The sequence below is a fragment of the Oncorhynchus kisutch genome, linkage group LG27, assembly GCF_002021735.2.
Source record: "Oncorhynchus kisutch isolate 150728-3 linkage group LG27, Okis_V2, whole genome shotgun sequence".
Classification (NCBI taxonomy): domain Eukaryota; kingdom Metazoa; phylum Chordata; class Actinopteri; order Salmoniformes; family Salmonidae; genus Oncorhynchus; species Oncorhynchus kisutch.
The window spans coordinates 7623928-7640262 of record NC_034200.2 but is presented as its reverse complement, the minus strand read 5'-3'; the positions used below and the strand labels follow the sequence as shown (position 1 = coordinate 7640262).

General features: G+C 38.1%; 1 protein-coding gene across 2 annotated transcripts in view; it reads right to left on the bottom strand.

The window, feature by feature from the left end:
• Positions 1–13314: 13314 nt before the first annotated feature.
• The window catches only part of LOC109872283 (actin filament-associated protein 1-like 2), a 59952-nt gene continuing 56931 nt past the window's right edge, over positions 13315–16335 (bottom strand). Inside the window, exon 16 of one of the 2 annotated variants that reach the window (XM_020463465.2) lies at positions 13315–16312. In XM_020463465.2, coding sequence (XP_020319054.2) covers positions 16286–16312 — 27 coding nt within the window. In that variant the 3' untranslated portion in view covers positions 13315–16285. The remainder of the gene's footprint in view (positions 16313–16335) is intronic. The other variant, XM_031807372.1, reaches the window with a different exon arrangement.

The following is a 16335-nucleotide window of genomic DNA, read 5'->3' as shown; positions in this document are numbered from 1 at the left end:
ACTCCCTCAGCTTGAGGCATTGTGGGACAAAACTGCACATTTTAGGGTGGCCTTTTATTTTCACCAGCACAAATTGTACCCGTGTAATGATCATACTGTTTAATCAGCTTCTTGATGTGCCACATCTGTCAGGTGGATAGATTATCTAGGCAAATGAGAAATGCTCACTAACATGGATGTAATCAAATTTGTGCACAACATTTGAGAGAAATAAACTTTTTGTGTGTGTGGACAATTTCTGGGATAATTTATTTCAGCTCATTTAAATATGGGACCAACACTTTACATGTTTCTTTTATATTTTTGTTCAGTATACATTCTGCATGTCATTGTTTTAATTTCTGACATCTTGAGGATTACTATTGTTATTTAAAAAAAAATCTATTTGATATATGAACTTTTTATCAATTTTCATTAGAGATAAATGTTGGAATAAAGATTGATTTTGTGTGATCCTTGTTGTGTGCATTCAAACAACCGTACTAACCTTGTACTGCATGTACATTTGAATATATTATCCTTTAGTGGAACACAATGTTAATCAACTCCTTGCCCTCTTTACAAAATAAAACATTTTGGACAAACTTTTGCATTTTTCATTATGAAACCTTTGACCCTTCATAAATACTCTTCAATCATTTCTCCCAGATTTAAAATAACAAATAGAGACTAGATTACATTTACTGCACTTGCAATGACATTCATTCACAATGGGCAGTGGAAAGGAAGCTTGAGAAGTTTCCACTAATTTGACAGAAGTTTGTGTTTTGTTTTCTTCCTTTTGGTGAGATATAATTGGTTCATAGTACACAGTAAGTAATCTGTAAGGACGACTAATGCTATACACACACATTGTGTCCTGTCGAGATGTTTACACCAGGGAATCTTAGTATATTTTAGGGGGGAATTCCGACCCGAGTTAAGCTTGTGTAAATAGAAAGTTTTCTTTTTATGCCTATACACTACCTGTCAGAAGTATGGACACACTCATTGTACATTGTAGAATAATAGTGAAGACATCAAAACTATGAAAAAACATGTAATAATTTAGTAACCAAAAAAGTGTTAAACAAATCTAAATATATTTTAGGTTCTTCAAAGTTGCCACCCTTTGCCTTGAAGACAGCTTTGCGCACTATTGGCATTCTCTCAACCTTCATGAGGTAGTCACCTGGAATGCATTTCAATTAGGTGTGCCTTGTTAAAAGTTAATTTGTGGAATTTCTTTCCTTCTTAATGTGTTTGAGCCAATCAGTTGTGACAAGTTAGTGGTGGTATACAGACAATAACCCTATTTGGTAAAAGACCAAGTCCATATTATGTCAATAACAGCACAAATAAGCAAAGAGAAACGACAGTCCATCATTACTTTAAGACATGAAGGTCAGTCAATGTGGAAAATCTCAAGAACTTTTAGAATTTCTTCCAAGTTTAAAAAAAAAATCAAACACTGATGAAACTGGCTCTCTGCTGTAGAGGTAACCACTACTAATAAGATGAATGAATAATAAGAAGAGACTTGCTTGGGTCAAGAAACACGCTCAATGGACATTAGACCGGTGGAAATCTGTCATTTGGTCAGATGAGTCCAAATTTGAGGTTTTTGTTCCAACCACTGTGTCTTTGTGAGACGCAGAGTAGGTGAACGGATGTTCTCCGCATGTGTGGTTCCCACCATGAAGCATGAAGGAGGAGGTGTGATGGTGTGGGGGTGCTTTGCTGGTGACACTGTCAGTGATTTATTTAGAATTCAAGGCACACTTAACGAGCATGGCTACCACAGCATTCCGTAGTGATACGCCATCCCATCTGGTTTACGCTTAGTGGGACTATAATTTGTTTTTCAACAGGACAATGACCCAAAACATACCTCCAGGCTGTGTAAGGGCTATTTGACCAACGAGAGTGATGGAGTGCTGCATCAGAAGACCTGGCCTCCACAATCACCCGACCTCAACCCAATTGAGATGGTTTGGGATGAGTTGGACCGTAGAGTCAAGGAAAAGCAGCCAACAAGTGCTCAAGACTGTTGGAGAAGCATTCCTCATTTTATTTTACCTTTATTTAAGGAGGCAGAAGTAAAAAAGTTAAGAACAAATTCTCATTTACAATTATTCTGCAATGTAGAAAATAGTCAAAATAAAAACCCTTGACTGAGTAGGTGTGTACAAACTTTTGACTGGTACTGTAATAATACAAATTGAATGGTTCTCAATCTTCCCATTTAGAATTTCTAAATGGAAAGATTTAGAAATGCCCTCATCCAGATGGTGTGACAAAGCATTTCCCAACAGACCTGCTAACTTTCTTTATTTTTTACTTTTAAGGTTGGAACCAATATGCATACCTCCAGCAGGAAGAGAGGCAAGAACCATTTGTCTGCCAGCTCAGGGACAAGCTATTCACTGCCCTGTTCAATGTAGTTTAATTGCTAGAATTTTTTAAATGTAATGTATTGTTTTAAAAATGTACAAATAAAATGAAATGTATATATAGTGTCATGTTTAATTGTTTTAGCTGTTGGTGATAATTCCCCAAGTGGTAATACATTTGTGTTTACATCATTAAGTTTTCATGTGTTATGAATGACTAAAGGCGTCAGACTTTATAGTAAGTACAGTATCATATGATAAGACATTTATGTTCGTGTTATAAATGACAACATTTAGTACATTTTATTTAACTAGGCAAGTCACTTCAGAACAAATTCTTATTTACATTGACGGCCTTCCCGGGGAACAGTGGGTTACCTGCCTTGTTCAGGTGCAAAATGACTGATTTTTACCTTGTCAGCTCAGGGATTCGATGCAGCAACCTTTCGGTTACTGGCCCAACACTCTAACCACTAGGCTACCTGCCGCCCCAAAGGGAGCAGACTTTAAATTAAGTACAGCGTCACGCAATATAGAGTCTATGGACGTGTTATGAATGACTGATGGTGTCTCATTTAAAACTAAGTATTACAGGACACTACATAAAGTTATTAACATTCTGCTGATTTGTGAAGGTTATTTCATGATCCACAGCAAGGATATGCATATTCTTGATACTATTTCAAAGGAAACACTTTGAAGTTTGTGGAAATGTGAAATGAATGTAGGATAATAACACAATAGATCTGGTAAAAGATAAAACAAACAATGTAACTTCCCTACATAAAAGGTACTAACATGAGATCGCTGATCCAATGCCTCACAACACAGATGTGAACTATTTAAGATCACGGTCAAATTAGCAGCAAACACTTATCTAATGTCATAAGTGCACAAACCACACTCAAAGTGAAAAAAGATTTACACACTATCGACAATTAGAGTATTTAGAGCACCCACTGTCCTCTACACAAGATTGTGCTGCTGATGCCAAGTCCTATAGCAGTCTCTTTCTGCTGTGAAGCAGAGGGTAACAGCGCAAGTAGTGTACAGGGGATGGGAGATGTCTTGAGGCACATTCAGGTCTGCAGTTATGTATTTTGGTCAGGCGGGGGTGGGTGTGGAGCCAGAGATAGAGCAGTAGGGGTCAGACTGGAGGAACCAGTTCCTACGTTTGAATGAGTGAGGGATGGAGGACTTGATTGTGGTCTCTTTGGAATTGGCTCCCAGAGGTCATCCGTGTATCTACCTCTATTGAGAATTTAACATTTTTACTATTACTTATTTAATTTAACCTTTATTTTAGCAGGGAGTGAGCCCTGCATCAATATTTTTACAGATGAGCCCTGCATCAATAGATCAACTACACAATATAAACATATATTATATAGAGTTTTGGGGACACAATAATTCACTATAATGAAATATGTTAACCAATAGCCAACATAACATACACATAGTCTATGCTAATACATGGTATGACTCAGGTCTATATATATATATATATATGTCGAAATCAAAGAAAAATATCTCAAATGAATATGCAACCATTTAAACAACTGCATAAGCATGAGAAGCAATAACATATTTTACTTACTGATCTAAAAGTGATCTTACTTATCTAAAAGTATTTTCCTGCCAAAAACAATTATTCCGCACTGGAATCAAAAATGTGCTCTCAGAGTCCTCATTCATTTGTTCTGTGTCACTCTCCCAGTCAATTTTTGCAATAATCTCATCCAAATTTTAATACTTGGACTTCGAATGAGCTTTTACACTCTGTAGACATGTTTTACTTTTTCAGTTTAGAGAAAGTTTGTAGAAGAGAACGAACCGCTGCATAACATAAACTACGGTGAGTCCTTTTTGCTTTCCCCTTGAGAATGAACACTGTTGCGCACAGCTATAACTTGATTGGTTGTTTGTCGTACAAAGGGTGTTCACATACTACTGTAAACAACAGGTCATTGGCTATCTAGCTAGATATGTTTCAAAATGATAGGTGGTCATTGGACCAAGACACTGTCAATCAAGTGAAATTTTGAGTAATGATGGCTGACCTTCATGGGCTAATTGACGCGTGTAGAATGTAGAATGATAAAACAATTTTGGTTGCCTTCTAGTGTCTAGGATTGCACTGAAACTGAATTTGACCGGGTTAAGCAACATTTTGTGGATTAGATTTCATAAATTGTTTTGATGCAAGTTGAAAGAGTCGGAATTCATGCAAAACGCTGTAAACCTCTCAGTAGAGTTTAAACCACCTGACCAAGTCCTAAAGCTATGGGACTCCCTAAATCTTTCTCAGATTATTACCAATGCCACAAGGTATGACTCCAAAAGGACACTCTCCTTCATATAAATGAAATAAAACAAGCATTTATTTAAGAACAAACAAATCTCGCAGCTTTTTGGTTACAGCAATGTGTACTCACAAATAATCCTGATAAGTATCAGTCTGGTGTTTTCTGTAATGACCATAGCCTGTGTTCATAATGGAGTCAGTTCATTGACCTGTCCTTAATGACATGTTCTTGCTAAAAAACTTTAATGAGCAAGCCTTCCTGCATGACCTGGCCTCTAAATTGGTCTAGAATCAGCTTGATCCCCTCTGTCGAAGACGCTTGGACCTTCTTTTTTCATATGTTCAGTGGTATTTTGCTAACAAACACGCCCCCTTAAAGAAAATGAAAATGAAAAACTGGTTCAGCCCCTGGTTAATCCACCTCACAAATTCAATTTGGCAAAAAGCTTGGCACATGCATACTCAGGCTGACTGGCTCTCATTCAGGCAAATGAGAAATAAGTTCACCCAGGCTATCCGGAAGGCAAAAGTGAGTTACTTTAAGGAGCAGTTCTCTCTCTGTAGGTCTAACCCCAAGAAGTTCTGGATAACGATGAAAGACCTAGAGAATAAACCCTCCTTCTCACAGCTGCCAATGTCCCATAATGTTGATTATTTTATTTACCTTTATTTAACCAGGCAAGTCAGTTAAGAACACATTCCTATTTTCAATGACAGCCTAGGAACAGTGGGTTAACTGCCTGTTCAGGGGCAGAACGACAGATTTGTACTTTGTCAGCTCGGGGGTTTGAACTCGCAACCTTCCGGTTACTAGTCCAACGCTCTAACCACTAGGCTGTGATGATGTGGTTGTTACTGACAAGGAGCTTATGGCTGAGCTCTTTAACCTCTCTGTGCACAGAACCCAGAGAGCAAATGCTCTCCATCCAACCTCACTGAGCTCAAGCTGTTTTGCAAGGAGGAATGGGAAAACATTTCAGTCTCTCGATGTGCAAAACTGATAGAGACATACCCCAAGCGACTTACAGCTGTAATCGCAGCAAAAGGTGGCGCTACAAAGTATTAACTTAAGGGGGCTGAATAATTTTGCACGCCCAATTTTTCAGTTTTTGATTTGTTAAAAAAGTTTGAAATATCCAATAAATGTCGTTCCACTTCATGATTGTGTCCCACTTGTTGTTGATTCTTCACAAAAAAATACAGTTTTATATCTTTATGTTTGAAGCCTGAAATGTGGCAAAAGGTCGCAAAGTTCAAAGGGGCCGAATACTTTCGCAAGGCACTGTATATATGTTTATTATACCTATTGATACAGGGCTCATATGTGAAACTATTCTATCTGAACATTTTCTTTCACAGTGACACTGACTCCGAATGGGAGCCCCCAGTGCCAAGGTGTCCATCCCCCACTGAAGCTGGTTCATCCAGCTTCCATGTTAAGAACTCTTTTTATTTATTTAAATATTTTTATATATATTGACTTTCAATGTTATGTTCAATGTTGTCCCCCATCACCTGTTGTCTCAGCGCTACTGGAGCATGGACCGCAAAACAATTCCCCATTCCAACTGCAATGAAGGACTTACAACAAGAGCATGGGAGGTGTGGACCTGTTAGATGCGCTGATAGGCTATTACAATGTTCTCCATAAGACGATGAAATGGTACAAGACCTTCTTCTATCATTTCATTGACATTGCTGTGGTGAATGCATTCATCCTACACAAGGAAATGGCTAAGAACAGCTAGCCTTCAGAGAGCTGCTCATCAAGGAGCTTGCTGGCTACAGCACCACTGCACCACGTTCTGGCGCCTCTATCTCTGTCCCTTCTGCTCCTGCCACAAGTGGTGTATATCTGCCCAAATGTATTTCTGCAGGCATGGATGTGCCTCAGGGCCAAAAGGGCACAGCATGGAGGCGTCACTGTGTTCTTTGCAAAATGAAGTCCCCCATCACCTGCACCACATGCTTGGCGACCCTCTGCTTTACAGCAGAAAGAGACTGCTATGGCACCTGGCATCAGTAGCACAATATTGTGTGGAGGACTGAGGGTCTTCCAAATATTGAAAGTGTTATTTTGGAAATGTATATATATTTTTTTCATGTTTTTCTCCATTTTTGGGGGTGGAGGTGTGTTAGAATACCATTTTGGTATTTTGTATATAGTTATTCCATTCAAAATGTATAACTTCACCAATTTGGCCACTTGGGTACATTTGGGCTACTTGTGTGGGACACCTGGGGGACTTCATGATAAATAGCACACTCATTTTGGAAGTCATCATTCTGAAACCTTGCACAAGTACTGTTGCCCTCTTATGTTTTTCACTGAAATTGTCCCCATCATGCTATCTGAATGTTTGTTTTGTCTTGTTCATTTTAAAGATGATGATACAAACAATAAAAAAAAGTATGTTTTTTTCATTGTATTATCTAAACCAGATCTATCGTGATGTATTCTACTACATTCAATTCACATTTACACAAACGTCAGAGTGTTTTCTTTCAAATGAAACCAATAATATGCATATCCTTGGTTCTGGGCCTGAGCTACAGGCAGTTAGATTTGGGTATGTCTTCAGTGAGAAAAATTGAAAAAAGTAGGGGGGTAGCTGTAAGAGGTTATTAACAGCTAATAAGGTTTAGACACAGCTCAAGAGTCAAACTTGTAGCTATTATCTATCTCATCATCATTACTATCATTCTCATTGTATGTGAAAGTTCTCTGTCCATTACTTTACAACAAAAATGTAAAGATGCCATTAAACTATGCAAATAAGAAGAGGCAGGAGAGAGCCTGACCTCCTTGTCCTACAGTAAAAGGAGAAATAAAGAGAACATTCAGGCTAATTTCAGCAAACAGATGGTTATCAGTGATTGTCTGTAATATAAGCCAACTTCTCTTTAATGACAAATTGGGTTGGCAGAAACCCAGGCAGATATGGAAACAGACTACCAACATTATCTTACCATACAACTGGTAAACAGTTTTGACACATAAACAGTTCTAACACACATGTAGTAACCTCTCTTTGGCTGGAAAAAATGGCTGCGTTTTTCTGTGACTTGGCTCTGACCTAACATAATCGTTTGTGGTGCTTTCGCCGTAAATCCTATTTGAAATCGGACTCTGTGGTGGGATTAACAAGAAGTGTATCTTTAAAATGGTGTGAAATACTTGTATGTTTGAGGAATTTTAATTATGAGATTTCTGTTGTTTGAATTTGGCGCCCTGAACTTTCACTGGCTGTTGTCATATCGATCCCGTTAGTGGGATCTCAGCCCAAATTAAGTGTTAACGGACCATTCCCACACTATTGTAGGTGGACATATTGTTTAAAACTCCTATTTTGGCGATTTGGGAGTTTTGCCAAGTGAAATCTCTTGTTCTCTCTGTGGTCTCTCTCTCTGTATGAACAGGGGAAGAGAGTCTCGGCCAGGAATTTACGAACTGAGATAACATAATCTGGGTATAGCAGAGAGTGAGAGAGGGGGAAGCCACAATCTACACCCAGAAAGGGCCACATCATGACACCATGGATGAGAGGATCATCGTCGACCAGGTGGCCGGTTGGTGATGGCCACGTTGCGGGGGAAGAAGTTGTTCAAGAGGGGGTAGAAGGGGTCAGCGATGATCTTTCCTGCATGCTTCCTAGCCTTGGTGTCATGCATGACCTTGATGGAGGGCAGGTGGCAGCCAATGACCCTTTCAGCAGACCGGACAATCTGTTGCGGTGATCAAGCTGATGGTCGTTTAGGATTGAATCACACATAGCATTCAAAAGAGGACTGAGGACAAAAAAAATCCATTCATTCACCAAACATTAATCTGAGGAAAACAGATTTGTTTTATAGTGATTGTCTGATTAGGAACTACCATTGTCAATTGTAGTGTGATTACATTTCTCCAGCGCCATCCCTCAGCTTTTTACCAAAACAGGGGCGGGTAGAACACATTCTTATTGTTTCAACTGCTAAATGCCACTTTAAGAAAAACAGTAGTGACCATACAAGTATATTTAACCGTACATTACTTTTGATAGTGCTGTGTCATACCTTTAGCTCCCAGGTGCAGCAGTTGCTGACACACTAAAGATGAAGTTGCGGTAGATATCTTGACCACCCTGGCTGTTCTCAAGACAGCAGTAGTACCGGATGTGTTCCGAGGATGTTTGCGGCCACAACACCTGCCTCAGAACCAGTGAAGATCTTACAGTGCTGCATCAGCATAATCTATAGAGAGGGCAGAACTATACAGGTGATTAAATTAGTATCGCTCTGCTCTGCCCGCTTAACCCAGAAGCCAGCCGCACCGATGAGTCAGAGGAAACACCGCACAACTGGCAATCCCGCCAGAGGAGTTGATAGAGCACGACGGGACAAGGACATCACTTCCAGCCAAACCTGACTCCACCTGGACAAACGTGTTCTCTCTACACACACTGACCTGTCTCCTGAAAACAAAAAATAAGAAGTCAGGGGTTCAATTGGAGTTGAACTGTTTTAACATCTTTAATTTTAAGACTGCTGTGGCTTTATCAAAAGAGCCAATTATGGATACCCAGCTAACAATTATAGGGAGAATATATTAATGTTGTACACGTGTTAACTGAATAAGCGTTATGTTTGAGACAAATCCAACACAACACATCACTAAATACCACCCTTCATATTTTCAAGGATGGAGGTTGATTGGTGGATGCCATGGTTACCTGCAAGAAGTCTCCAGAATGCTGTGCATAGAGGAGAGCCAAGGTAACCTACTTGAAGAGGGAGAGGAGACATCTGTGTGGGGACATGGCATATTTGTGAGTGCAGAAATGTTTGCCTTGTCATGTAATAAGTATATCTTCAGGGGAACAAAAATCTCTACTCTCAAATGTATTTACTGCTTGCGGGAATGCAGTTCTGCTCGCTCAAAGTCACACCAGCAAGTTCTCAAGTTTCATTTGCACTCACCATGCTGTCCTGCTCTCGTGGGACCTGCCCTGTGCTGACTCGACCACATTTCTTCTCTCTCGACTCGTGTTTTACTCGCACAATGATATCTCATCTTGCTCATGTGTGTCATCTCGTGCCCGTTTGACTTTTGAATCGGCTTTGACTCCGTACAGCCTCTGAATTCTTTTCCAGACTTTCCAGATAATCCACACTTTCTTTTACCTGGCCTTTTTCATGTCCAACACATTGTTAAGCAGAAGCATAATGTACAGTGTTGACATATGGTTTATACACAATCTCATCTGACAGCAAACTGCTAATTTGATTCAAAGTATTATTGTGTGTTTATCCATCTGTCAACACTTTGAGATAAATAACAAACTACACTTCCATAATGTATATCTATCCTAAATTTGTCCAAAATGAAAACATTACCACAGCAATACTTTATCGAACACATACAAATGTTTTAATTTGTGTTTTATTACCACAGTTATCAGTTTACAGCTAATTGTAGGCCAACCAAACATTTAATACACAACTTCTCTAAAGAAACATGACAACATTAAAATAAATGTCACTGTATCGCAAAATATTTCAGAAATGTAAAACAGCAAAGTGTATTGGTAAAAACACTTCATCTCTTAAATGGATAAACAAACCTGTTTATCTTAGCGCTTGTCCCAAATGGCACCCTATTCCATTTATATAGTGTACCACTTTTTACTAGAGCTCTAAGGGCCATGGTTTAAAAGTAGTGCACTAAATAGGGAATATGGTTCCATTTGGGATTTGGCAGATATAATGTTATTTTATTATCATCAGGAGAGATGACATTTCTGATGACAAACATGCTTGGTAGAAAAGAGGAACAGAGGGAAAGACCCCAAACAAGCAATGTATTCAATTAAAAAGTACCCCCCCCCACCAAAAAAAATGATAAAAGACTAAACCTGGTATATGATCTACATGCACATAAATAATATGTTCAGTGCAATATACTGTATGAAGAGTTTATTTCCAAAATGCTATATCCACACATTTTTCACATTTGTGTTTTTTTTAATCAGAAATGATTCCTTATTCCTTACACCTTCATCTGTGTGTAAAATATTACTGTTCTCAGATTATTTGTTCATAGATTTTAGAATTAGTTGTATTTTTTGTAAGAAGCTATATATCCATGATTTAGCTGGAATGGAACATTCATATCCTGCATATTTCTCTGTGATATGTGGTTGTCTCACCTAGCTACTGTATCTTAATTTGGATGTACTTACTGTAAGTCACTCTGGATAAGAACATCTGCTAAATGACTCAAATGTAAGTGATTTACACACAGATCACATATTACTGTATTGAATTATTATTTGTAAACAAAAAATAATATTTTCATTTGATTTTTTATTTAACCTTTATTTAACCAGGAAGGGCTCATTGAGATTTGAAATCTCTTTTTCAAGAGCGTCCTGGCCAAGATAGGCAGCACCAAGTCATTACACAAATTCTGACAGACAACATGAAAAACTGAAAGTAATCTAGTAAAAAAAACATAGAATTCACAAGAGTCTAACAAAATCATAAAACAGCAAATTAAAAACATTGATAGGTCAAGGAAACAACCTCAATCAACCTTATTTATCTATGATTTAAAACACCAATCGGGACAAGTTCTTCCAGTTTAAAAGGATTTTGTAAGGCATTCCAAGTCGATGGCGCAGAGTACATAAAAGCCCTTTTACCAAATTCAGTTCAGACATTTGGAACAGCTAGTCCTGCGAACAAAGAGAGTACCCATCCCATTTCTGATCAATAAAAATGCCCTCATAAAATGGTAGTAACCCCAAAAATGGCTTTGTAAATAAAAGTATACCAGTGACTGAGCCTACAATTAACTAGAGAAGGCCAGACAACCTTGGAACATAAAAGTGCAAGTAAGGGTTTTGCAGGTTAAAATAAATCTCAATGCTCCGTGATAAAGAGGGCCAACTGATCTCAAACACTGAGCAGAAGCATTCCCATATAAAATATTACCATAGTCTAGTACAGGCCTAAATATAGCTGATTACTAGCCTCCTCCTGGTTTCAAAAGAAAAAACAGGCCTTAAAATAATATCCCAACTAAAATAATATCCCAACTTCAGCTTCAATTTTGGAAGTTGTTTAATATACAATTTAAAAGATAGGTTGTCATCAATTAAATTTCCAATATACACTACCATTCAAAAATGTGGGGTCACTTAGAAATGTCCTTGTTTTTGAAAGAAAAGCAAATTTTTTGTCCATTAAAATAACATCAAATTTATCATAAATACAGCGTAGGCATTGTTAATGTTGTCATTGACTGGAAACTCCTCATTTTTAATGGAATATCTACATAGGCGTTCAGAGGTCCATTATCAGCAACCATCACTCCTGTGTTCCAATGGCACATTGGGTTAGTTAATCCAAGTTTATTTTAAAAGGCTAATTGATCATTAGAATACCATTTTGCAATTATGTTTAGCACAGCTGAAAACTGTTGTCCTGATTAAAGAAGCAATAAAACTGGTCTTCTTTAGACTAGTTGAGTATCTGGAGCTTCAGCATTTGTGCATTCGATTACAGGCTCAAAATGGCCAGAAGTATTTTGTCTAAATGATTTATATAAAAAGTGAATAAAAGTACAGAGCCCTGGGGCAAACCATTACAGACACAAGTTAACAGAAATAAGCCCATCAACTTGAGTGCACTGAGTTCTATCAGACAAATAGTTAGCAAACCATGCAACTGCATGCTCCGAAAGACCTACGTTCGACAATCTCTGCCTTAGTATAGCATGATCAACTGTATCAAAAGCCTTAGAGAGATCAATAAAAAGTTAGACACAGTGCTGTTTTTTGTCAAGGGCTTCAGTGATATTGTCACACCCTGACCATAGTTTGCTTTGTATGTTTCTATGTTTTGTTTGGTCAGGGTGTGATCTGAGTGGGCATTCTATGTTGTGTGTCTAGTTTGTCTGTTTCTGTGTTTGGCCTGATATGGTTCTCAATCAGAGGCAGGTGTTAGTCATTGTCTCTGATTGGGAACCATATTTAGGTAGCCTGTTTGGTGTTGGGTTTTGTGGGTGATTGTTCCTGTCTCTGTGATTGCACCAGATAGGGCTGTTTTGGTTTTTCACATTTCATTGTTTTGTAGTTTGTTCATGTATAGTTTTTCTTATTAAAAACAAACATGAAATCACCACGCTGCGTTTTGGTCCGCCTCTCCTTCGACTCAAGAAAACCGTTACAGATATCATTTAAAACCTTCATGGCTGCTGTAATTGTGCATTGATAAATTGATAAAATAGAGTTAGTATATAAAAGCTAGTTTAGCTGTTCACTAACAAGGTTTTCAAGTATTTTCGCCAGGGGTGACAGCTTTGAGATGGGCCTATAATTATATAAGAGTTGGATCTCCCCCTTTTAAAAGTGGTAGGACAAATTCTGATTTCCAGTTCTTTGGAATTTCATTATATTCCAGGGTTAAATTTAATAATTTTGCACGCCCAATTTTTCAGTTTTTGATTTGTTAAAAAAAATAGAAATATCCAATAAATGTCGTTCCACTTCATTATTGTGTTCCACTTATTGATTCTTCACAAAAAAATACAGTTTTATATCTTTATGTTTGAAGCCTGAAATGTGGCAAAAGGTTGCAAAGTTCAAGGGGGCCGAATACTTTCGCAAGGCACTGTATGTAAGTGGTTCAGAAATCAGCTGCCAGTTTTAAAAAGCAGGGATCAAGAAGATCAGGACCTGCAGGCTTTCTCTGATGTCAGGATTTGAGGTCTTTATGTACCTACTGCACTGAGAATAGCAAAAAGCTAAAGGTTTGACCAGCTCTCACCGTTTCATCCACATAGGTTTGTGTAGAGAAAGAGGATACTGAATCAAACAGCCTACCAGATTACACAAAGTGCTCATTGAAATTATTCAGCATTTCAGTTTTGTCAAATACAGCAACAGAGTTCTTCAATACACATGACAGTAATTTATTAACATTACCAGACATACACCTAATAGCCTTCCAAAACTTTCTAGGGTCATTGTCACGGCTGTTAAAGGATGAGGACCAAGGTGCAGCTCGGTGAACGTACATTTTCTTTATTTTAAGCAAAATGACGCCAAACAAAACAAACACTACAAAAACAAACCGTGAAGCTCACAAGCAAAGTGCTCTAAACAGAGTCAACCTCCCACACACACACAGGTGGGAAAAGGGTACCTAAGTATGGTTCCCAATCAGAGACAACGATAGACAGCTGTCCCTGATTGAGAACCATACCCGGCCAAACACAAATAAATAGAAAACATAAAACAGAATGCCCACCCCAACTCACGCCCTGACCAAACCAAAACAGAGACATAAAAAGGATCTCTAAGGTCAGGGCGTGACAGTCATTCAGGTTATCAGTGGTAACAGACATAAAATATTCAGACTTGGCCTTCCTGAGAAGAGAAGAACACTTGTTTCATAGCTGCCTAAAAAGAGGCCAATCAGCATCAGAACATGATTTCCTTGCTTTAAGACCAGGCTAGATTATGTTTGTGAATAATACAAGACAGCTCAGAAGAAAACCATGGATTCTTTTGGCCTTTAACTCTGAACCTGCGGAATGGGGCATACTTGTTTACTATTTGGAAAAAAACATAATGAAAGAATATTCAGGCAGGTTTCACATCAGGAATAAGCTCCAGTCAAAATCAGACAAATCATGAAAGAAATCCTGCTCATTAAATCTCTTAAAATTGATCTTACAAATAAAGCATGGGTTTGTCTTATGAACCTTAGTATTTCTAACAGCAACAACAGCACAATGGTAACTTAAATCATTACAGAAAACACCAACCACAGAATATTTATGTGGAACATTTGTCAATATCAAATCAATCAGGGTAGATTTCTGTGGACATTTGAGATTTCGACTGGGTAAGATTCATAGAATTACAATACATTTTAAAAACAGACACCGGCTTTAACCAACACCAGTTGAGATCACCAATCAAGATCATTTAACTGTAAATAAGTTTAGACATAAGGTTAATCAGAGAGGAAAATGCATCACAGAGAGCAGAGGGGGGTCTATAACAGCCAATCACAGTTATAGAGAGCAGAGGGGGGTCTATAACAGCCAATCACAGTTATAGAGAGACCCTTTGAAAACTCAATATTCAAAGCAAGAAATTCCAACTGTTTACAAATAGTTTCAGACTTTGCCACACTCATTTACATATATAGCCACACCCCACCTTAACTCGATCAGTGTGATATACATTGTAACCATTTATACAAATATCCCTATCAGGAACAGACTTGCTGAACCAGGTTCCAGAAAACACTATTACATCAGCATCAGTTGATTTAGCCCAAATCCTATCCCCATCAATTTTAGACAACAGGCTACGTACATTTAAATGAAAAATACCAAAACCAGATCGAAACATAAAATCAGAGGGCATTTGGAGACATTGCATATCAGGGCCAGGGTTAGGTTGCACGTTACCTGATATCAACAAAGAAGAATATAGGCACCTCTGTTTAATAACCTTTCACGGCTTCTCTTTTTTAAGATACCTACTACAAGTGAATTCTAGACAATACAAAACAGCAATTTTAAACCATTAGACTTTGGTAGTGACACAAATTCGTACTGTTCACATCATACCACAAATGCATCGGCACTTGGATGAGTGGACCGAGTAAAAAAGAGCGAGTTCCCGCAGACAAAATGTCTAATGGACGGGAGAGCACATTATCAGATGTACTCACCCAGCGACAATGTTCGTTTCCTCCAGAGTTCAGTAAGTCAGTGCACAAAGCAATACCACAAAAATGGTATTTTTTTCTGAGAAATTTAGGAAATAGAGACCAAGGAAAGGTAAGGGGAGAAAGGGACTGTGTGTGTATATATATATATATATATATATATATATATATATGAGTCTGTATGTGAGTGTGTGCTCGTGTGAGTAGATTGGGTGTGGGGGTCGATTGAGAGAATGGGTTGGGGATTGTTGAGCTGCCGCTGACAGCCAGGTGGAGAGCAAATAGAATCAGCTTGGACGAGACACTCCGCTGTGGGAAAGCAGAGGATAGAACCCAGGCCAGGCAGAGAGAGGTTTACTTTGGTAAACTTTGAGTAGGGAAGTGCCAATAGCAATAAAAAAATATCCGAGTTGAGGGAGAACTGATCTTTACACCAGCAAAACTAATCATTTGCACTACACAACAAGGAAAGTGTAGATTTGCTCCACCATAAATGAGTAGGTTAAAAACTATTAGTCACAGACAAATTACTTGACATGCTGCCATCTTGGATTGGGATCCCGTCACCTAGCAATACTACTTATTTCTCTGAGAGTAAGGTGGATATATAACATTTAGCAAAATAATATGATTATTTGTCTCTCTGAAATGAAACCATGAAGTGATAGATTTGAAACAAATCCATTTCTGTTACCCAATGCCATGATTAGATAGTGAAAAAACAAACCAGTCGCTTTCATAATTTCTTTAAACAATAAAAGCTAATTTACCAACATTTCTGAAAATGGATATACAGTACAACATTTGCAAATTAAACTCTTCATATAAGTCAGGGAATGTGTACAGTACAAGGTAATTGTTACCAGAATGACCAGTATCAAGTAAAGGCCTTTGTCTCCCACTCCTAAAAAATACAAACAAAAAGAA